The 24018-nt window shown below is 30.9% G+C and overlaps 1 protein-coding gene across 1 annotated transcript in view; it reads right to left on the bottom strand.

Annotated features, from left to right (window-relative positions):
- Positions 1–7769: 7769 nt before the first annotated feature.
- Positions 7770–24018, bottom strand: part of l(3)76BDm (trafficking protein particle complex subunit 8 homolog l(3)76BDm) — a 127452-nt gene continuing 111203 nt past the window's right edge. The window contains exons 24-28 of the mRNA XM_067286038.1: positions 19094–19264; positions 18448–18549; positions 13907–14046; positions 9396–9482; positions 7770–8657 (exon numbers count right to left, since the gene is read on the bottom strand). Of these exons, the coding sequence (XP_067142139.1) occupies positions 8384–8657; positions 9396–9482; positions 13907–14046; positions 18448–18549; positions 19094–19264 (774 nt within the window). The 3' untranslated portion in view covers positions 7770–8383. The remainder of the gene's footprint in view (positions 8658–9395; positions 9483–13906; positions 14047–18447; positions 18550–19093; positions 19265–24018) is intronic.

Genomic DNA, 24018 nt, shown 5'->3' with positions numbered 1-24018 from the left:
TCGTTATAGGTAAATTTAACATAAATTAGTTTATTTTCTACTATTGCAAGATAATTTTAATAACTGTATTTGTTATTTAATCTTAAAAAATCATCTTATTTTATAATGTCTTAGAGAAACCACATTCACAAATAAAGAGTCCGCAATGTACTGTAAACATCACCAAATTGTAAACATGTACTGTACGTACACATATTCGTAATTTAGATTAATATAGTACAGAAAACAGTAATTTAGATTAATATAGTACAGACCGAGTTAACGGTCGAAAACATTTGTTTTCAATTACCATTACTGGTTTTTAAAAGGTTGTTGAGTGTGAATTATAGTACAGAAAAAAAGTAAAAACTAAAATTTGTTTGTTTGTAAGCTTAAAATAGATTGTTATTAACCATATATTATTAAAAATGCATTTATAAATAAAATACAGAACTGGGAATGGTAATTTGTGGTTTAGCCTAGTGACAAGTAAATTCGACTTACATCGTCTTTCGACTTAAGTCACCTCTCCTGGAACCAATTACTGACGTAAGGTGAGGTATACCTGTACTGATAAATATTACACCTCAAGACAGTTCTATGACTTGAAGATCACTGTTGACAAAAAGCCCAAGTCAGAATGTGTTAGAAAGAATATTTTGACCATGAAACAAGTAAATTAAAGAGCAAGAAGAAACAAAAGTTTCATTTCAAAACGTTGGCAGAAAGTAACACTGCTGCTTCCAGAAATGATCTTTTCATCTACAGCTTTCTTATCTTCTTGGATCCCTCTAAGTAAGGTCAGCCATCCAAGTTTGGAAAGTCTTTTGGAGAGAGATGGACTGGCAAGACTATTCCTGATGAAAGTACTTTGTAACATTTTCTTAATCAACCAGTATATGCAAGAGCAATCGGTAAATATAATATTGGGGATAACCTGTTTTGTTTTTTGTAGATGAAATGACAGATGACATGAAACAGTTTTTTAATATTTTAGTAGCCTCACTAACAAGCAAACTGGTGGATGCAATGCTCTTAAAGATAGTCATACAAGCTGCAAAAGTGTGATGCTGCCTGCATAAAGCTGTGCCAGATGGCTATAAATACTAAAATGTATGGGCTGTCTTAACAGATCAAGCACCTTACAGGAATTTAAAATTAATGTTTGTCAACTTAATCATGTGCTATGTATGAAATATGTTTAACACAGCAAATGAGGGACAATATGTACTAAATGTTCCTAAGTAAACATGTTTTTATTTCAGAGAGAAAGTTTTTGTAGTAAAAAAAAATTTATGATAGTGGTCCACAGGATTCAAAATTGTGAGTTTAGTGATCTGTGAGGTCAGAAAGGTTGACACTGCTGATCTAGTTTATTATTTGGCACAATAAAAGTACATATTCATAAATAATACACTTACCTGAATTAGTTTTTTTTATGGATTGCATTTAATTGTTCATAAATGTCATATCTAATTTTGTTTTCAATGACACTTTTTTTCAATAATTGTTTTTTAGTTCTTTTTGCATGGGCAGTGTTAAATTCAAGAGGATACTGGGAGATTCCCCCCAAAAACTTTCTTCCGAAAATAAATGTCTGAAGTTGACACTGTACATGGGCCCTCTAACTCAAATTTACCTGGTGTTGCATGAAGCTACAATGCACAGCTGCAGAAAGAGTAAACCAGCAAAGAGTTTCTGAACTTTGCCAGCAACATTTAAAATTTTGGTGGCATCATCTATTATCATAGTTAAAAATATATAGTTTTTTAAATAAAATATTATATAACAGCAAAAAGTTTAACTTTGAGAGTAGGGATGAGTTTTATAAAAAAAAAATGTTGTAAATGCTAATAACAAGTAAAATTGTCATTAAGCCCGACCCTACTGTAGATACACATGACCCCCATTATCTCTCCACCCCTTGACCTTTAATCACCAAAATTTAATAGCATCAACCCCCCCAAACCTTCGAAAATTTCTGAGATTTTGCAGGAAGCACAGTTGTTGTTAAAATTACATTATTTCCAAGTGCTGTCGGCACCATCCAAACTGGAAGAAAAGCAAAAACCCAATTTCGAAGAAGCTCTGAAATGGTCTCCTCGCCTTCGTAGAAATTAGTAGGAAGACTGAACTTACAAATCTTGACGATTTTCTTTTTTCGTCATCTTCGAATTATTTTTTGTCCACAGTTTCTCGTGTTGAATCAACTTTCAGCACGAGAGAGAGAAGTTTCCTTCCAGGAAAATAGCAATCTTAGTCTTCCTCTTCATGTCCATTGCCTGCGTTTTAGTCTATCGGCAAGCCATAGCTTGGGAAGAACACCCGAAGTAAATCACTCATACTCATTGTCGGCCAGTTTGAAAAGGATTGTCCTCTATCATTTACTGTAATACATTTTGTCAAATACTTTGACAAAATATGTACCATAAATTTTAATAATTCATTTATTGTGTGTGCACACTTTTGCAACACACTGTATATATACAATATTTGTAAAAAAACAATGGAATAGGTATATTTGTTTAAGGTAAAAAGGTTGTATATTTAAAAAAGTAAAAACTTTCTAAAAAAATCAACCAGGAGAAATCTTTCTCAATCTTTTACAGATTTTCTAGGAGACTTAATTAAAAACTATATAGACTACAACTTTCTTTTAACAGGAAGTTTATTTAATAATAGACAGGTTGTGGCCGATGTTTTCAACATGAAAACATGTACTGTATGTCGGATGTTCAGCACTGCCTTCCTGTAAGCCTAGAAGTTTGAGAATGGTGTTTGGAATGTCGAGCATGATTGCACTGACATTCCAAACGCCATTGTTAAATTTTTAGGCTTATAGGAAGGCGGCGCTGAACGTCCGATGTACACGTTTTTGTATTGAAAACGTTGGCCGCAACCTCTCTATTACCTCCAAATGCATTTTACCTTGACAGGGCCTTCTCGGTGGATAGAGTATTACAATCAGTATCAGCATCACAAACATGACTTTGATAACAAAACAGCTTGCATGAAGATGTATTTATACCCCTTAGTACATTATTCCAGCATGCATCTACACTCATGCCAGTATTTAAATTAATAACATCGTTTTTCATAACAATTGCGTAATGCTCTTTAATTCTTTTTACGATATTCTGGTGCTGAATGTTGTATAGAATCAATCAACTATTTTGGAATAGCTCAATAGATGTTCAATGTTTTTTCATTGTCCACTAAAAGATGGAGTGTAATTGAAAAAAATTCCAACCAACAGTAAAATCATTATCAAAGACTAGTGTGCTCAAGCAGACTCAATCAAGGTAATATATCATAATTATGAATGTTTATTGGATGCTCTAAGCACTATTGTAGAGAATGAAAGTTTTGATGGAACCTCTAGCAGATGCACAAAATTTACTGTCAAAAATGGAAGAATTTGAGTTTGCATTGCAAACAGTTTTTTGGAATGTAATACTAGAAAGAATTAATGCAGTTTCCAAGTCCTTACAAGATTTGAAAATCACGCTAGACGTGTTCTTTATATTCATCTCTTGGTGAGTTCCTAGTGAATTTGAATGATCAGTTTGACACGAAGCAGAAGCTAAACAATTATTGCCTGATGCTAAAAAAGTAATTCCAGGTGAACTTCAATCATATGGAAGTGTTAAGTCCCAAGGAAAATTTAAGAAATAATGTTTTTCTGTAAATTTTGAAAAATATTAATATGAATTTGGAATGAGTTGTGTCTTATAAGAAAATTAATCAGAATTTTGTATTTTTAATCAACATTGACATTCCTAATGAAGGACTGAAGACATCAAACAATACCAAAGAGATGATTCATTATATAGTCAAATTTTGCAACTCCATAGTTTCATCAAAATTAATTATCGAGATCGAGAATCTGACTCATTTGTTCTTGTATAAGATGATAAGAGAAAATAATATGGAAATTGCATTTCCAAACACTGAAACAGTTTTAAGAATTTATTTATGCATGATGATTACCAACTGTTCTGTGGTAAGATAAGTTTTTCAAAATTAGAATTAACCAAAAATGATCTAAGGTCAATCATAGCCCAGAATAGTTTAAACCAGGGCTTCCCAAACTGTGCATTGCGACGCCCTGGGGTGTCGTGGCGGCACTATTCTAGGGGAGTCGCGAGACAATACCCATAGGTCGCCTGCACGCGATGTAATGAGTGAGTGTGCGGCGCATGCATCTCATCACCCCGCTCTTCCATTTTCTTGTTCTTTCGTTCAGTCTTTTGTTTTCGTCAATTATAAGTGTTGATAAATCAGTGTTTTGATTTCAAGTGTGTTGTATTTAATTTATGCATCATAAAATGGATAACTTTATTCAAATAAATAGAAAACGTGTCGAAGACTCAGGAAAGAGTACAAAGAAGAGTAGCCATTTCAAAACTTCAGCCCCAATTTGAGAAGTTATGCTCAGAAAAGCAAGCTCATCCTTCTCATTAATTGTACTGTTATGTTTTCTAATAAATAATAATTATTAAGATTCTATATTCTTTGGAGTTTTCTTTGAATAATAAAGTAATTTTAATGTCTGCTAGAGCTACATGTAAGTATCTTCTTTTAGAAGGGCGTCGCAAAAAAGTTACAGCCTGTAAAGGGAGTCGCAGTATAAAAAAGATTGGGAACCCCTAGTTTAAACAATTTCACTTTATTATCCATCGATGTCGATAAAATGTAAAAAAATTTTTGTAAAACAAATTGTAATTTTTATACCACATTGAATTTTATAATAACATATTTTTTTAAATGTTTTTTTTCATATTTTGTAAAGTCTCACTGACTGTCTCTCAACTTGATAATCCAGGATTAACTTTTAAATCAGATCAGGTATTTTAAGATAGAATTTATAAAAATCCTTATTTGAATAAGTCAAATAAAATTAATTTCAGAGATGATTATTATTTTTAGGGGGCTCCAAAGTCTTGCTCATCCTAGGGCCCCCAAAAATGCAAATCTGGCTCCGATTACAACAAATGATATCAACTCCATTTTTGACATGTCTAAATATCGACTCCCATGGGCACAACTGGACCAACCATGACTCCTGCCTACGCGACAAAGACTCTTATGAAGCCTTCCTTAACCTCATCTCTATGTATTTCTCCTGCACCACTGTGAGTGGCTACTAGTTCTGTAGTGTAATCTACATGTATACTTTGTTTAGTCTGTCCTATTCATGTCCCTTCTTCCTGTAACCACGGGCTAGTCTAGTACATATTGTATATTTTCATTGTTCTTTTGTATTTTATGTCTTTTATGTTTATGTTCTGCTTATTAGTTTTAGGCTTAGTTTAATTCTGCATTTATTCTCTTTGTTTTTTTTTTAACTCTTTTATTGTAACTTTTATTCGTGGTACACCAACTGTTCGAACCCTGTATACCTGTACTGTGCCAACACTTGGTTATGCGAAAGCGGCACCAAGTATATACTGTTTGTAGTAGGTTTTATTTAATAAAAAATCTGAATCTGAATCTGTCTAAATAATGCAGTCTTCTCCACATTCCTTGGAAGTGAGCAAATGACCATTCAATCACACTTCTAGCTGAAAATAATAGCAAGGTTGAGGCCGAAGTTTTAAATGCAAAAATGTGTACATCGGATGTTCAGCGTCACTTTCCGAACGTTGAACACAATGGCATTTGGAATGTCGAGCATGATTCCACTAACTTTTCAAAGACTATTGTCAAACTTTTAGGCTTACGGGAAAGCAGCGCTGAACGTCCGATGTACACGTTTTCGCATTTAAAACTTCGGCCTCAACCTCACTAATTTCTTATTGTACCTGACTTGGGCAACTGTCAAGTGCCCGTTGTCTGGATTCAAATGATGTCATCAAATGCTTATTGATTGCATAAGCACCATCTCCAATAATATGGGAGTCATAAGGAAACATTGTTTCAGCTTTCTTGGCTATTTTTCCAGACGAAGAGTAAGCATAAACTTCAGCATCATGGACACAGCTACATTCACCAGCATGGCGGATAAAAATCATGGAATTTCACACAACTGAAAATGGAGGAGTTAAAAAAACATCATTAGAGTGTAGATTTGTACTGTAGAACTTCAGATTGAATTAAGGAAAATTCATAGAAAGTGATTGTCTATATTACTGTATAGAACTACATAATTCATTAGAGCAAATGTGGTTTGTTAACAGTATGAAACGTGACAATTTTCTATTCATGTACTAGATTACTTTTTATCAAAAGTGACATCACATACCTTGCAAGATTATAGAATGGTAGACTTAGCAGTTTATATATGCATCTGCATGTATCTGGAGCTGGAATTTCAATGTGAGTGCCACCAATAGCTCCTACTACATCTGGAAAGCCACTCTTGTGAAAACTTTCAATAATTTGCTGCACTTACTTTCCTGAAGACCATTTTATAAACTGGTGCAAGTTCTGAGAGAGCAGTGCATGTTGTTTGCACAGAACGAAATAATGTTGATTTGGATACATCAAACCTGTCACTAAGACCTACAATATATTATATATCTTATTACTACATGAAAATTACTACAAAGAGGTTAGAGAGTAATCCTGCAGTTTATGTCAGTCAAGAAATGACTGATTCTGTCAATATCATATGAGATTTGAGTATACTTTAAAACTGTAATCTATCCAATTTTTATACATATATCACTTATTTATAATGATTAAACAAAAAATTTCAGAAATTTTCAACAACAAAAACAGCAGTTAATAAGCTTCAAAGTGGATGAACAAAGCCATGCCCCCCCCCAAACACTAACATCAATACATACAGAATTTACCCCTGAATCTTTTTGCATTTCTCAACATTTCAAAGTCTCTTGAATCCAAAAATGTAAAATCTTAGGGATCATGTTTTGACCAATTGCCATACTTTTTCTATGTTATGTATAACAGAGCTGAGAAAGTAAAATTAATTAATGTGCCAGATGTGCAAATGAAATGAGTTTTTCTGGGTGATTAAATAATAAATGTTATAATGTATGAAAAATGGGTTTTTTCACATCTGAAAATTGTCACTGCACACTGCTGTACTGTAGTACTATGAAGTAGTGTACTAGAATAAGCCTGTGCTCTTGAAATGCCACTGAATAGGTTTCAAGGTAGAAACTGCACAAAGCCATGTGGTGCAAGCACATAACTATCAATACATTTAGTACAGTGTTTCCCAGATGAGGTTGAGGGCATTGACATACCACGGGATTTTTCTTTTGCAAATGAATCATTTTTATTGTTTTTGTTCAATATACTTACAAATACTGTTTATTGGATTAGCAAAAAATAAATTGGACAAAAATGTCCTTTGTTCAGATTAGAAAACAACATGGGACTTCAAAAAAGGATGGTCAGTGTTCTGAAGCAGTTAGTTTATCTATATATTAATAAAACCCACAGAGGGGCAGAGTCTGCTGCATTTTGGTCAGATTAGTTCTGTGTCAATTAATTCTTAATCTTCTGTTTTTGTAATGTTATTGAAGTAATACATTTGCATATAAAAGTGTGCTTTTAATATTAAAAAAATCAATGACAGCCAATGATTGGTGGTTAAGATGTCAACCTACTGCTCCGGGAAACCCAGGATTGAATCCAGATAGATGAAAATTTCCAAGAATTTGCATGAGCATCTATCAGATACATCAAACCCCATCCTTCACCACCTAGCCTTCTCATTGTGAATCTGGCCAAACACAAAGCAGGTGTGGAAAAAAGACCTCTTAGCATCCATAGGGCAGAAAAAGCTAAAAAATGAAAAAACAATATTAAAACTACAAAGATCACATGCAAATTTTTATTTAAAAATATTCATTATTATTAATTTTTCTTCATTCAACAGCAATTCTCAAATTAATTCATATATTACAATGATATTTAATGCATTAAATCTCATTTAAACAATTTAACACTTAAATGATTTCATACTGATATAAAAACTTCAAACTATTATAAATTAAATCAAATTTAGAAAAGTCTTTTTAAACACAATCATAAGATTAACTAAATGGAAATTTTATAGCAATAACAATTCCTAATATATAAGTATATATATATATAACTTTATTATCTTTTTCATTTTTTTAATAATCTTTTAAAAGATATAACAACTGGCACTGTTATATAAAACATGCTTTGTGGCAAAAACAATAGTCATTTCAGTTTTAATCCAGTGCAGCCATGATATAACATTATTTCACTATAATTACAATTTACATATAGATGAACTTTGAATTTTATTTAAGGTATTTTAATCAAATGAAATTTGAGAATTAAAGCATTGAATAAAATAATGCAAATCTCTTTTTCTGATGATAATTCTTGGTCCATATAACTGGTAGTTTGATGAATGGTAAATAACTAAATAACTGTACAATTCTAACAGTTCACTTTTTCATTTATTATCACTAATTATTATAAGACATGGTGGCATACATTGCTGCCATATTTTAGCACCATGTTTTTCCAGTCCTGAAGATATCTGAAGATTTCCCATCAGATAAGTACCTGGAGCTGAAAAACATGCTTGGAGCGGTACGTGAATCGTGGATCCTGATTTAAGACAAAACTGCCGCTGACTTGGACCTATCCAAGTAAAACCTTGTGAACCGAGTCCTCTGTAAACTTCTTGAAGTGACTGTGGTGTAGATACTGGACTTGGCGTTACACTGAAAATTTAATAGTAATATTTTTAAAAAATAAACAAAAAAATTTAGAATTTAAAAATAAAATGTATCTAATTGAAAAATAATTACATAAAATACATATTTAATGTTAATAAACCTTTAACAAGAGAATTTAGAAAAATAGTATTTCCAAAACACAATTGTTCAAAATTAAGAATGTTTTTTAAACATTGACTACCAGAAATTTAACCCTTATTAATTTTCCTATTCATACTATAACAATTTATTGATTAGAAAATTAAATTATTATTATTACTATTATGCAAATTTGTTGAAAAATGTATCTAATATGCACATTAAGGCAACATCAAAATTAATGTATTGAATAAAATTTAAATGCTTTATCATTACCAAATACCATTAAAATGTTTTGAAATGAACACAAACCAATTATTGCATTTATTTCAAAATATTTTAATGGTATTTGGTAATAATAAAGCATTTAAATTTTATTTAATGTATTAATTTTTGTGAAACTGACACAAAAAAAAATTGTCTGGTAATGTATAATGTGATATAAAATCAACAGAAACTAATTTAGCAAAATACTTTCCAAATATATCACATTTTTTCATGTGATACAATGCAAAATAAATAAATAGAACATAACATAAATAAATAATCAAATATTATTTATTTTGCATTTTTTTACAATTTTTACTAAAAATAATATATAATAAATTTAATTTTGTAATATATAATATACTTTTAATTATTTACCTTCTTATTTCTTGTAAATCAATAAACACATAAGCATCTACTTGAGAACAGTTATGAGCAACAAGTATTACAGGAATGCTAAGTAACCTTTAAAAAATATTTAAAAACACAAATAAAAAGCTCTGTATATTTATAAAATTTATACAATTATAACTTTATATTTCATAAATAGTATGAGTCTTATTTTTCTTTATAATTGTTTAAAATTTCTTTATATTATGACTAAAAAATTCAGCTAATTCCATTAAAAAATATTTTAATTCCTTTAACCAAAGCCATACAGTGTGTCTGGCATTCTTTGTGACTGATTTTCTGTTTAGGTTCCTACAATATCATAACCCTGTGTTTCAGCTATTCACTGCTAATGATGTTTAATCTTATCTGTCACTAGTCCTTGCCATTCATTCTCACAGAATTCTATTAGAGATTTTTTGGTAATCTCTTGACCTATCAGTGTTTATAAAATTCCACTGATTAAAAAAAAACATACATTTTTTATTATCTATTGAACAGCCAATTTATGAGTTAAAAACCTAGTCACTTATGCATAAATGTGATTTGCATTCAGGAAAACACAAAATGAAGTTAGCAAATTAGACCCTTTTTAATAAAATTAGTAAATAATTTATTTTAGATAGAGTTAGATAACCTAATAAATAGGATTTAACAATTTGGAGGGAATATTACACCAAGGCCAACAGAAAAAAAGACCAGTCTTTTATTAAAAAGTTAGTCTTTAATAATCACATTTCAAATTTTGGTAAGGATGCATTTTATTACAATGTGTAACAGATTGTAAACTGTTACACATTGAATGAAAGAATGAAAGAATGTGTAACAGATTTGTGTTAACTTTGAAACAGATGTGGGAGTAAAGTCACATCACATTGTAAAATGAATTTTAACAAGGCAGTTGGCTTCACAATCTTATGGATTTGGTGTATTTGTTTTGTTTAAGGTCTAGAAACCAATTATTTTAATAACAGTAAGTTCATTGTTAGTTTCCCTCCCTTTTGGTTTTTATTATACTTAACAATATTTTATTATTAATAGTGGAACCGTCTACTGGAATTCGGAAAATGTGGGAGAAAATAAGACATTTACTGGTCCAAATAATGTGATATATCACATTATGATGTATAAAAAAAATTTTATGCTCGATAGTTTTAGTTCTTTAGTATATGGGTTGTATTAAAAATTGTAAATACAGTACACTGTATATATCAAATATTCCTTTGTATTGGTTAACTATTAGTGTTATAATTATATGTGTTGGTCTATGTGTTTGTAAGCTGATGAGGGGTCCTTGTACCCGAAATGCATCCTTACCTAAATTTGAAGGTGATTATTAAAGACTAACTTTATTATAAAAGATCTGGTCTTTTTTCTGTCGGCCTTGGTGTGATAAGCCCTCCAAATTGTTAAATCCTATTTATTAGGCTATTTAACGGCAAGATTCTAGGTCCGAATGAGGGGGGCGGGAGGGGGAAATTGTCGAAACCCCCTGTGCGAGCAAAAAAGTCAAAAGGACCGAACCTCTATATGTGACCCTTCGCGAGATATAGCCCTCGAAAGTTGCGCCTACGTCACACGGGTTCGCGGGCAAAAGAGCCGGGTCACGTGACCCAATATTTTTTTTCCCCGATTTTTCCGCCTCTCGGTGTTTAAAAAAAAGCGTGCCCCCCCCTTTCCTAGTCCCCCGCGCACGCCTCCCCCCTCCTGTCCGCGTCGCCGCCGCCTCCCCCTCGCACGCGGCCCGCGGGCCAAGTCTCCCGCCTGCAGTCGTCCGGAGTCGCCATCTGTTGCCTGTAATTACAAGTATCTATTATTATTACACCTCTTACCTGAGCGGGGACTCGAACCCCCGTCCTGGCAGGCGCCGGTCCACTCCCGTGCGCACCCGCCCATCAAGTCGCTCTGCCAGGACCTATTCGGAACTCATATTTCAGGCATGCGAGGCCGAGGAACGCACTGCGCATGACTGGCCGTCCATGTGGCCCCCACCTCCGCCAGAGATGCAGCGCGCCCGACCACGCGGCCCCACCTCGGCCGTGAAGTTGAAGCGGGCTGGCCGCGGGTCGCGTGACCACAGCATGGCCTACCGAAGTTTTATAAGCCCGCAGGCCACCTTCGGGCATTTTCGGCCGGTGTTTGTCACCTTGATAGTCGGGAGTGCAATTCAGTAAATGTTCAATAGTTGTTGTGATATTCGAGGCAACGGAAGAAGAAGTAATGGTACATGTTGACAACTTTCAAAATCCGAAACTACGTAATTTACTTTACTTCTTCCCAATACTAAAGTCTTTTGATAACGTACAAACTCGAGTGTGGATTAAGTGAACGAATCGGACAATCGTTGCGAAACGATTCCGAATGAGACGAAAAGGGGGCTCCCACAAGTTGTGTATCATTTCGGTATTTCTCCAAAGTTTTCTGAATAATATCACAATAATTTGGAGCAAGTTCTGCACCCGTGAGGTAACAACAACAGCATCATTCAGTGACGGATCAGAATGTTTTAGATGATGCTGGGAAACTCGGTTAATGTTACCTATGGTAGCAAACATGGCGGCGAATGTAAGGTCGAAGTGAGTGAGTGAAATGAACGATCTGTTCTTAGAAACGAAACAAATCATGCCTTCGCTGTCGATCTCCCGTCCCTCGAACATAACCGTTGGACAATTACGTAAGGATTATCGTGATTTAAACGGTAGAAGGCTTCCTTATGCCGAGAGAGGTTATAAGACCACTGAGGATTTCGTTAAAAGCTCGAACGATGTAGTTCGTATGGAATGGATGCCTAACCTCAACGAACATGGATTAGGACTTGTTTTAATCGTAGCTTGGAAAGTTTGGCGGCGAAGGTTTACATGTGACGATCGACCGACGTTTCTGTCTTCGCCGACATGTCTGCATCATCTGTGTACTGATGTACAGATTTTCTGATGTACAGTACTACCTGTGCACGAGGGCGACGAAGAGAAACGGCAGAGGAAAGACGACGACTGCCCAGCGAACGGCGAAGCTTGTGTGTGTGTGTGTGTATATATATATATATATATGTATGTATGGTGCTCGTTACCGAAGGATACTTGTACGCGAAACCTGGATTATATGCGATTGTTCGGACACCATCTTCGTCGTCGCCGACCTCCGGGACATAGCCGAGGAGGAGGCGGCGGCGGCGACCGGCGACCTCACCCCGTTCTACACAAGATCGGAAACTGGCTAGACGTCGTCAGGTAGCGAGAGGAGGAGACTCTGTCGAAGGTGAGTGCAGGATCTGTTTTCTTGGCCTTTTCGGTAGTTAGAGCGTGTTAGAAATAGCTCGAAATAGAAGAAGCGCTCTCTGTTTACGTAGGAGCGGCGTCGGAGAAAGCGTTGCCTAATTAGTCTTGTTAATCGGGCTTTTCTTTGGTCGTTGTCGACAAGTGTCGTTAGAATAGGGCTCGCTGGCCGTTAAACGCGCTTAGCGGAGAGAGCGGCGCGAGTCCTGACGGCGCTCCCCGGAAGTGGCGGTCGAGAGGTGGCACCCTCGTGTTTAGGGGGTTTTTAGGAGTCTCTAGTAAGTTGTAACAAAAAGTGTTCGAAACAGAAATTTTAGTTGTACTTGCGAAAATTTTCACTTTTAAATTTTACCCCATTTTTGAGGGTCTCGAAAAGTTCACATATAGTCATTTTTGGGGGGCCTGTATCTCGGGAAGGGTCGTCCGTACACCCATGGTTTATTAGACTTTTTTTGTTCCTATCAGTATGCTCTACAGCTCTGTTAAAGTCCCAACCTCCTCATTCAGACCTAGAATCTTGCCTTACTCTATCTAAATTAAAGTGGTGGGCTAAAAGCATCGTTTATTATTAAATAATTTATTGTAAATTCAGAAGTTATGAAAATAGTAACACATGTAGAAAAACATTATTACAACAATTATTACACAATATTAGTGAGTTTTTTTTCTTAGCTAATGTCTATGAACCCATTCAACTTTATTGTAAATGATGTTTTTCATTTATTTAGCAGAATGCTACCATATTATTAAGCTAGTTCATCAATAATTTATTAAGTTAGTGCCTTTATTAAATTAATTTATTTATATACATATGCAAATATAGTTTTGTTTTTTCCAAAAGATTTATTTTTAAAAAATATTTTTGATTTAAATATTGTTCTGTCCCATTTCTGTTATTTTTGTTTCTGTTCAAACTTTTATCTGAAAAAGCCTTTAATTAAATAAAACTAAATGTATTTTTTTCCCTCTCTTGTTTTCTTCAAACTCCAACAATGATCTTAAAGTGGTTATTTTATTTAGATGAAATGATATTGTGCAGACTTCATTTTCTCAAGAACTTAAACAAATACACTTGTAGACAGCTTATCAAGATAAATGTTACCCAGAATTTATATAACTATTTGTAAATTCTTTATAATTTTGCTTCTATCTTAAAAAGTTCATTTGCAAATAAAATCCTGTTTTTTAAATCTATATTAAATTGATAAGTTAACATAAATTTACCTTTTATATAAAAAATTATGTTTTACATGAAATGGATGATTTATTGTACATTTAATTGCTTGTTCAGTTAAATTCAAATGAATTTTTTCATTTTCTTCTAAGTCTGGAATTATATAAATTGGAGGATTTTGCTCGAAAGACTAAAAAAATAATGACATAATTATTATAAATCATTATTTAGAAAAATACAATTAAATAAGTAAATGAATCTAGATAAAATCATAAAATTTAATATATCAGTTTTGGCAATAGCAAATATTATCATGAAAGATAATTTTGAATAATTTATAAATTATTTAAAGCAAAAGTTAAATACAGTAGAGCATTGATTATCTGAATACCAATCAACCGAAACATCGGTTAACTGAAAGCATTCCAGTTGACAAATTCAAATTTCTATTAGTGCTGTGGCTCTGCAATATTTGGCTATGTCTGGGGCTATTCCAATGTTATTTTAGTTGGTGTGTGTGTTTTAGCTGGCAGCACTGGCATGACCATGAGAGGGTACTTAAGGATGCACCAGTATTTGAATGAGAGGTTTTCCTCCATTGTGAGTGGTGAGCATTGGTTGTTTTGTGTGGTGTTTTTCTCAGGACTGTATGTCGGGATGTGTGTCACGTTGAATTAAAACGTTTTTGATACAAGACTAACTTCCAAAATATAATTTTTTTGTTTTTATATTTTTCAATATATTTATTTTGTTTGTGCAAAATAAAGAAATAATTTTTAATGATACAATAGCCATGATTATTATTTTAAAAAAATTTTTGTTAGGCTTAACATAGACGAAAATTCAACAGGAAGCAACAAGCAACGACAAAAAATTTCAACATGAGATAGGTTAATATATATTTTTGTATACGATCAGTTATCCGAACAACCCCAGTCCCGAATTGTTTCAGATAATTGATGCTCTACTGTATTTAAAAATAATTAAATCTATAAAATTTATTCCATAAAATGTACATTTTATGGAATAATTTTTTTTTAAATAAAGTAATTTTGTTTCAGCACACAAGTGTAACTATTAATTATTAAAAACTTTAGCATTTCAGTTTCCAGGAATTATTGCAATTCAGAAGAAAAACTAATATAATTTTATGAAAAGAAAACTCTTTCATATAAAATAACTGAAGGCTTTATACATGATATACCAAATAGATATCAATAGAATCAAAATGACTATGTAATGTAAGATTTAAAAAAAAATGTAATTCTTTCAGCAGACCAGGACCTGCTGATGTCAAAACAATACCAAGTTTAAAAACTTTGATTAATGTACAAGCTTTAATTTGGAGAATGTATTACTGTAACATTGAATCATTACATGCTTTCAGATTTGGATACTCATTCACAAAGATTACCATGCTAAAAATTCTACAAAAAGAAATAATTTTGTGAAACTGAAGTAAAAACAATCTCTCTAAAGACACTAAAATGAAAACAATTTTAACTTTCAGATAATGATGTCCAATATGCTACTAAAAAGAGGATGGTGAAAACTTGGAAAAACAAATATGAAAAAATGCAATAATGTGCAAATTTTATTATTATTCATAAAAGGCCAAAGAATAGCATCTTAAGAATGTTAACAGATAGAAGAATGCAACATGCAAGCATATACAGAATTTTGAAAGGGGTTCTTTTTTTTTATTTTACAATTTTTGGACTCAAAAATGTCAAAATATTGAAGGGAGGAAAAAACCAGTCATCATACTTTCACTATGTGATATTTTATAACATCTGGAAAAGTTATAAGAAAAAGAAATTTGAGATTTGAGAAGTATTAGTAAATATACAATTTCAGTTGGAATACTTAAAAATAGACATGAAATAGAAACAAAATAAAAGCACCAGAAAAAATTCAAAGCTGGATATAAATATTACATCATAATCTACTAATAAAAATATTCAATTTACAAAATTTGTATACTTATTACAATTCATTCTTAACAAGTTGAATTTTGCTCACTCAAATCTCTAAGTCAAATTTTATTTTCATCTCTTATTTAGCTCCCTTAAATTCAATGCATTTTGTACTTCTATAAAGTCAAACAGTTTATGAGAGCACATTTTGATAACTCAATATCTAAGATTCTAATAAATTTATTTCTTATCTGGTATTGTATGCATTCTTTTGAATTTTCAAAAAGATTATATTAAAATGAACTTAAAATAAAATCAAACATTTACTTATGTACACTTGAAGAAACATACAAAGTTAGTTAATGTGTAGTACCTTTGAAGCCACAGCACAAAAAATACAAAAACATGACGACATTTTAAACCTAAAATAATTATTTTTTATGCAAATTAGCTTATCAAATATTATAGTTAGCATTCTTTTTAAATTTTTAAAGAAGCTTCCTAATAGCTATGTCACATCTGAAAGATGATGAATTGTTTCAGATGCACACTATCTGAAACAATTCAGGACTGGGGTTGTTCGGATAACTGATCATATACAAAAATATATATTAAATCACAATGTTTTAAATGTGATTGAGCACATCTAAAACATTGTTAAGCAGGAAGCAGTAGTTCACTGATATCAAACTCACTTAATAGACTTCTTTCACCAAAACTATAAATATTTTGTTATTTTGTATATATAAAAAAACCTAAAAAATAACAACAATACAATGTATTTATGTCTAACTGTATTATTTGGACCATTTATTTTGAAAGTGGTGCAAGTCCATTTTTCGAAAAAATTGAGAAATCACATAATATACATATAATTTAGTATGAACTTTTTATTTATAAACAATTCACACTTATTATTTTAAAATAACCATAAGCTTTGATCAATTAAAAATTCATCAGTAAATGACATTGCATAACCATTGTATTATGAAAGTGGTGTAAGTCCATTTTCTGCAGTCTAAGCACTTGGGCTTTCCATAAATTACATGTGCATTTTTCTTGAAACTTTACTCCCTTCTCTTGTCCCAGTTTTTTCATGTTTTTGTAACTTCTTCCCCTCTTTTGATGTACAACATAACTCAACCCCCATTAAAACCTTTATCACTTTATGAATGATAAATACCATAAGTAGAAATGAAACATACAAGAAACTTTGAAATATATATATAATAAAATGCTTAAACTCTATAAAATTTAGTGAAATAAATGGATGTCCACTAATGCTCAACTGTTCTTGTGTGACTTGTCTTAAGGAAAGGGATTAACCCCCTCCCTCCCTTCCAGTGGACATCATTTATGGATAGCCCCTTATAACTGAGGAGGAAAACTATGAATTTTACCCATAAATGTACAATTTGATAGAATGGAAAAAAATCCATGTAACGAACCTAAATGAAAAGTAGTGTCTAATGGTAGCTCATAATAATGATAAACTTATCATAAAACAGTTTAACAATAAGTAAATATTTTTAATGTTCAGAATAAACAACACAATTTTATTTCTTGTTATTATATATAAACAAAATCAGAATAAAACACAATGTGTTTCAAGTGAAATTGAGTTTTACATAATAGAAATTTAATGAGTTTTACAGTTCAATAATTTTGAAAGTGGTTTAAGTCCATTAATGGCCCAGAAAAATATATTAGTTTAGTTAAATTCACATAGAAGTCTTTATGCAATTAACTTACATATTTCTAAAGTCATAGAAACATTGTCAAACTTAGTACACTTTATTTATATTTTTGAATCAACTAAAATGCAAACGTTTAAATATCTCGAAAGAAGAAAAAATGGACTTACACCACTTTCAAAATAAACGGTCCATTTGTATTGCAATATTTATGACCTCATTAAAGTAATGGTAATTTCTGTAATCCAAAATTTCATTATCTCAAAAATTCTTTTCTATTCCTTCAATTCAAGTTATAGTCAAATATATTAAAATTGTACGTGAAATGCTGTGTGTGGAATTGTGTGGAAAAATCATTAATATTTTCTATAATAGCATTTTAAATTACTTCACAAACTACACATCACATAATTATGAATCACAAAATTAGGAAAATTTTATCTAATATCATATAGAAAGAGATGACAGCAATTGTTTGTTTGTTTAGTTATGGCAACGCAACACTTGGGCGATCTGCCTGGGGGTGCCTTCCAGGAGGTCTTTTTAAGGGAAACTGGCCCCTATTTCGGCATTACAGATGTGGAGAAAACCTGGAAAACTCCACGTGGCCAGCCCGTCTGAGAGAGGAGCAAACCCACGACCGAACTCCCAGGGTTCAGAGAACAAAGACCATTTGGCCACTGGTGAGCCAATGACAGCAATTAATTATCTTCACATAATTTAAAAGCTTCAAGAAAGAAAAAATAGCAAAAATAAAGAAAAGAAGATGGAAATAATCAATCCTAAGTGATTTCTGAAAAATTTTATCATCTCTAAAACTAAAGATATCATCATTAAAAAATTATGAACATAACTATTTAAATATTTTTAAAAGTTTATTTTATAATTTTAACTTAATTTGATGTAAATTTTAATATAAAATTAATTTATAAAAACTAATATAATTTTTCCATTAACTTTTAATCAAAATTAAATACAAACCTTTTCTTCAGGTAATGTCAAAACAGAAGAATCAACTTTGTTTAAAACAATATGATGCTGTCCTACAACAACATGAGTCTGATTATCTTTCTCCATTTTAGCCTATGATTATTATAACTGAATTAAAAACAGTTGAACTAAATATTTTAACATATAAATTTTTCTACCTATAATTTGATATATATAAATTATGTATATCATATATCAAATTATTATTATTATTATTATTATAATTTGAATAATATTTAAGATTTCACTTATTTATTATCAAACTGATGTCATTTAAATATATGATTATTATATATATTTTAATTAATTAATTATTAGACATCACGGATAGAATAATACTGAAATGTTCATTAAAAAAAATATACACTTAAATAAGATGTAAGTTCTTTTTTCAGAAAATTTTCACTAGACATTGTTACAAACTAAATGTTTTAGTTTAAAACTCATTACATTAAGTCCTAATTCAAATCAATTGCTACTACTATTTTACTAATAAATGTATATAAATTTTAAATTTACTCAAATTATGTTAAATCACAATATAAAAAAAAAAATAAATTTAAATGTAGACTATTTTTTAATTATTTACTAAAATGTGAAATATTTAAAATAAGAAAAAATCTATTAAAAACCATACCTTCCATAGAACAGTCAAAACTAATCCAAAATTTTCTGTATCTTTCGTCATACTTATAATTTCATTTTGGACATTAATATCAAGCACATCATCATTTATTAACTTTTGATTGTTTAGCCTCAACTGTGATCGCCAACTGAAATCGCTACAGGGTGTTGAACTGCTATCAACCTAAAATTTATTTAAATATAACTTCAGAATATTATTTCTTAATTAAATGTATGTATTTTAAATATCTAAATACATATCATTAAAATAGTATCATCAAAGACTGTTATCAATTATGGAATGGTGCATATGTACAGTACTTTTTGAGTAATTGGTATAGTACTGTACATTGGTAGTTGGTACATTTGTACTTTTTGAGTAATTTAATCAATATACCATATTTATTGTTTTGTACACATGTGCAGTGTGTGCGAAGTATCTCTCTATAAAACTCTCAAACACAACCTATTTTTAACAAACTTAAAAAATTACAGTATTTTTCCATCAGGACATACATATGTCCCACCCTGTATGTTCACAAAATATAGTGTTTAAGTTAGTTACTGTTTTTCTTTTACTATTTGTAATGCTAATTATAATGTTAACAGTAAAAATTAATTTTAACATGTTAATAGCCATTTATTTATTTTAATTTGTCTTGGAAAATAATATATGCTATAACAATCAAAACTTTGATTTTCGTGAGCTATTGTTTTGAGTTTTAATTAATTTAACTGATGAAATTTGGGATATTTAGATAGGTGGAATTGCTATGTTATGTTTATTTTAAAAATGAAAATTTGAGCTTTAATTAATAATTTTCAAAACATTTAAAGAAAAAATTGACTTGCAAACAGGATTCAAACCTACAACCACCCAAATAATACATCAAATTGGTACTCAAAATTTTAAGCCAATCTTCCTTCTCCATATGTAATTTAGAATAACTATATATAACATGCAGGTTATATTTTTATTAAGTGCTTGGATAACATATTTGCTTCGAATACTAAACTGAGATCATAGTCTTGAGTTATGCATGTAGCAATATTAAATGTAACAATGATGTCATATAGTACAATATTCAATGAAATAAAAACAACAGTTTTGGAAATTAGTGTGTGTTGCCATATATTTTCTCATCTAATTATGTTATAAATATGTTTGATAGTACATAACTTTTGCCAAGTAAAATCACTAATATTATATATATATATATATATTTCATATCATTTTAGCAATGTAACAAATGAATTTGTTATATTAAATGGAAATTTAAGTTTTTAAAATGGAACAATAACAACCTTTATAAAGGCAATAAGTTTTCCAGTCAAGAACTTGTATATCTTTAAACTTCTTTAGAAAAATGAATTAACTAATAGCTTTAGGAAATCAAAATACAGTAGAGCATCGATTATCCGACCCCCGATTAACCGACTTATCGGTTAACCGACTGCGTTCTAGTCGGCAAATTCAAATGTCCGCTAGTGACGTGGCACTACAATATTTAGTTATGTCTTGGCTACTTTAATATTATTTTTGTTAAATTTTTGCATGTTTTAGCTGGCAGTACTGGCTCGGCCATGAAAGGGAGGCTAGTATTTAAACTAGACCTAATACACTATACTAATAATGTATTTTTTCATACTTTTTGGTTATCCAACTTTTCAGTTATCCGACCAACCCCAGTCCCCAATTAAGTCAGATAATTGATGCTCTACTGTAACTGAATTATGTTAAACAGAAATATTTGCTAATTAAAGTTAATAAATTATAATTATAAAAGATGAAAGATTTATTATTTGGATCTATTTTATAAAACTTTAATATATATTCCTAAGAATTGTAAAGTATCAAAGAGACTGACTAACATTAATTCTATTTTTATCAAAAGTACTATCTTTCATATTCTATAACATGTATACCCTATATATACTGTATTTACTCGCATATAAGACAACCTCGCGTATAGGATGAGGTATGACTTTAAAGATCAAAATAAAGAAAATTAGATTTATTAATACAAATCTAATTTTATTTCATTTTATCACAAATAAAATGTCAAATGTGCATAAATGCACACATTGTCCTGCAAAAATTACTGGCATCTTAAACTTTAAGGAAAAATCTTGTAAAATTGACAACATAATTTGTTCATGTAAAGCTGGACAATCAGGAACCTTTTTTGCCAATTCTTAACAGTTAAGAATAGTTAACTAAGTAGCAAAGCCCATTAAGATGTTCTACCGCCCTCCCTCTATCATATCCCACTGTGAAAGTCAACACACCAAACTTTCAGTGTATGATACAGGGAATACTCAAATCTTTTTAACCTATCCTATCTTGTCTATATTCTCTGTACATCTCATCAGAATTATTTCACACCCCACAGGTATTCTGTTATTAATTTTATAAAAATTCCATCTCTTAATATATACTTAATTTTAGATTTAAGTTTACCCCTTTTTTATTTAGCACGTGTTATACTGTACTAATGTGTATAAGTGTGAAGCCAAAAGAATGTTTAGCTCCATTTTCCTCTCCTTTTTTCAACTACGTGTATATCTTCTCACGAGTCATGTTGGTTTAACTGTCACTATTTCATGTAATTAAGTTTTATTGTATAAACAATTGTATGCATATCCTAATTTTTTCAACGCATTCTGTAAATTTGTAATCCTGTAATCAATTCGCTGATAAATATGTAATAATAGGACTGAAGAGGGGCATTAAGCCTGAAATGCATATCCGTTCCAACCAATAAACCAACCTTTTTCCAACTGAAAGTGTTTCCTGTGTGATATGTTCTCAACGGTAACATGGTGCTAAGAAAATACATACAAAATTATAAAGTAATTATACACAAGCATATTTAATCATGAAATGATTAAATATGCTTGTATATGTTATGGATAAAGTGATTAATCGGGCATTATAAATAATGACCAAAAAGGGCGCGCAACGCGATAAATATTGATTAATTTATCAAATTGACCAGTCATTATGAATACTGCTATCACCTAGTCGGGCAAAGTGATGATAATATGTTGAGGAGTGATCATCCAACATACACTAGCAAATCAGCACTCTGAGTTGTGCGTGCGTATCGCATTGAGTGCATATCGCGTTTAGTACCAAATTTTAAATTCTGCGAAATTTTAATTTGATTAAAAATCTCCACTTATTTCATTTAGAAATATTTATTTTTTGTGAATTATTTCAAAGTATTTTTTTTTAAAAAACATGGAATTTTTAAAACTAAATACTATTAACTATATTAATTAAATGGTAAAATTTTACCTACGTGCACCATCATGGCGGTGGTCGCAACTGTTTGTGCTCCTGGCGGATTCCTCCAGAAGGGAGCTACTGGCCGGACACCGATTGTTTAACATCACTAGATATTAGCAAGATTGAGGCTGAAGTTTTAAACGCAAAAATGTGTACGTCGGATGTTCAGCGCCGCTTTCCTGTAAGCCTAGAAGTTTGACAATGGCATTTGGAATGTCGAGCATGATTCTACTGACTTTCCAAACACCATTGTCAATTCTAGGCTTACAGGAAAGCGGCGCTACGCGTCCAATGTACACATTTTCACATTTAAAACTTCGACCTCGACCTCACTATTGATACATACTAGATATTGATACGCGTGTTCAAGAACTACCATGAATAAATAACTAGTGACGTTAAACAATGAGTGGCCGGCTGGCAGCTCCTCTCTGGGAGGAATCCGTCAAGAGCACAAACAGTCACAACCGCTGCCAAATTCGGTACTAAACGCAATATGCACGTGCAACTCAGATGCGAATGCTGATTGGTTAGCATATATCGGATGATCACTCCTCAATGTATTATTATCACTTTGCCCAACTAGATGATAGCAGTATTCATAATGCCTGTATTAAACACTTTGTCCATAACATATATAATTAACAAAACAATGAAATGATTTTACATGTATTTCAAGACACTGTTTTCAAAATTATTAATTAAAAAAAATCAAGAATAATAATTATTAAAGTTGATATTAAATTACTTCTAGACAAATTTTCATTAATTAAAAATTTTTAATTAAAATTAGTCAGAAAAAAATTTGGTAATTTTAATTGATAATTTGGGTTGTTAAGTTCTCAAGCTTGTGATTATATATGATAAATAGTCTTTATGTTATATTTTTGCTATACATCATATATTATATCATAATACAGTATATGATATCAATATATTGATATCATATATTATATTTAAATAATACTAAAAGAAAAAAAAACTAATTCAACAGATTTGTTTTCCTTACATCTTTTAATGTAAGTATTTTTATATTTCTAAATGAATTCCCATTTAATAAAAAAAAAAATCTTTGTAAAGTAATTAAGTTTATTTAGCTTATTAAATATTTTTGGCTTCAATCTTGCTCCAATCTGAAAAGAATACTTTTCTTTTACAATTATTTAAATTTATTCTTAACATTTATTTGTTAATTAAAATTAAGTTAAAAAGTTTTATTAATATTACTTAATAATTATATTAAATAACTGTAAAGATTATATAAAATTTAAACTTCCTAAAATTTATTTAAAATTATTTTTAAATTTAAAAACTTCAAATGCATATATTATCATAAATTAAATTTGTTGAAGCATTTCTAAATTATTCATTCTTGTTAGTTGTTTGTGTTCTTGAGATTAGAATAGGGTACATAAAGACATTTATTTTCAGAAATACAGTATTTTGGAAGTTCTTTACTAAGATACAAGTTTCTCTTTGTAAAAATAAAAATTTACACTAGTGTTCATTGTATTTTGACAGTTAAAATGGACATGTAGAAAACTTCAAAATGTTTTTATGTATTAGTCTTCATTTTTGTAATTTTATAATAAGTTTTTTCATTGATTGAGATTACATAGTAGTAAAGAACAAACACCTTTTGTACC

Source organism: Centruroides vittatus, unplaced genomic scaffold, assembly GCF_030686945.1.
Source record: "Centruroides vittatus isolate TY-2023 unplaced genomic scaffold, ASM3068694v2 scaffold_324, whole genome shotgun sequence".
Classification (NCBI taxonomy): Eukaryota; Metazoa; Arthropoda; class Arachnida; order Scorpiones; family Buthidae; genus Centruroides; species Centruroides vittatus.
The sequence above is the reverse complement of the archived record's forward strand: the minus strand, read 5'-3'. Positions and strand labels throughout refer to the sequence as shown.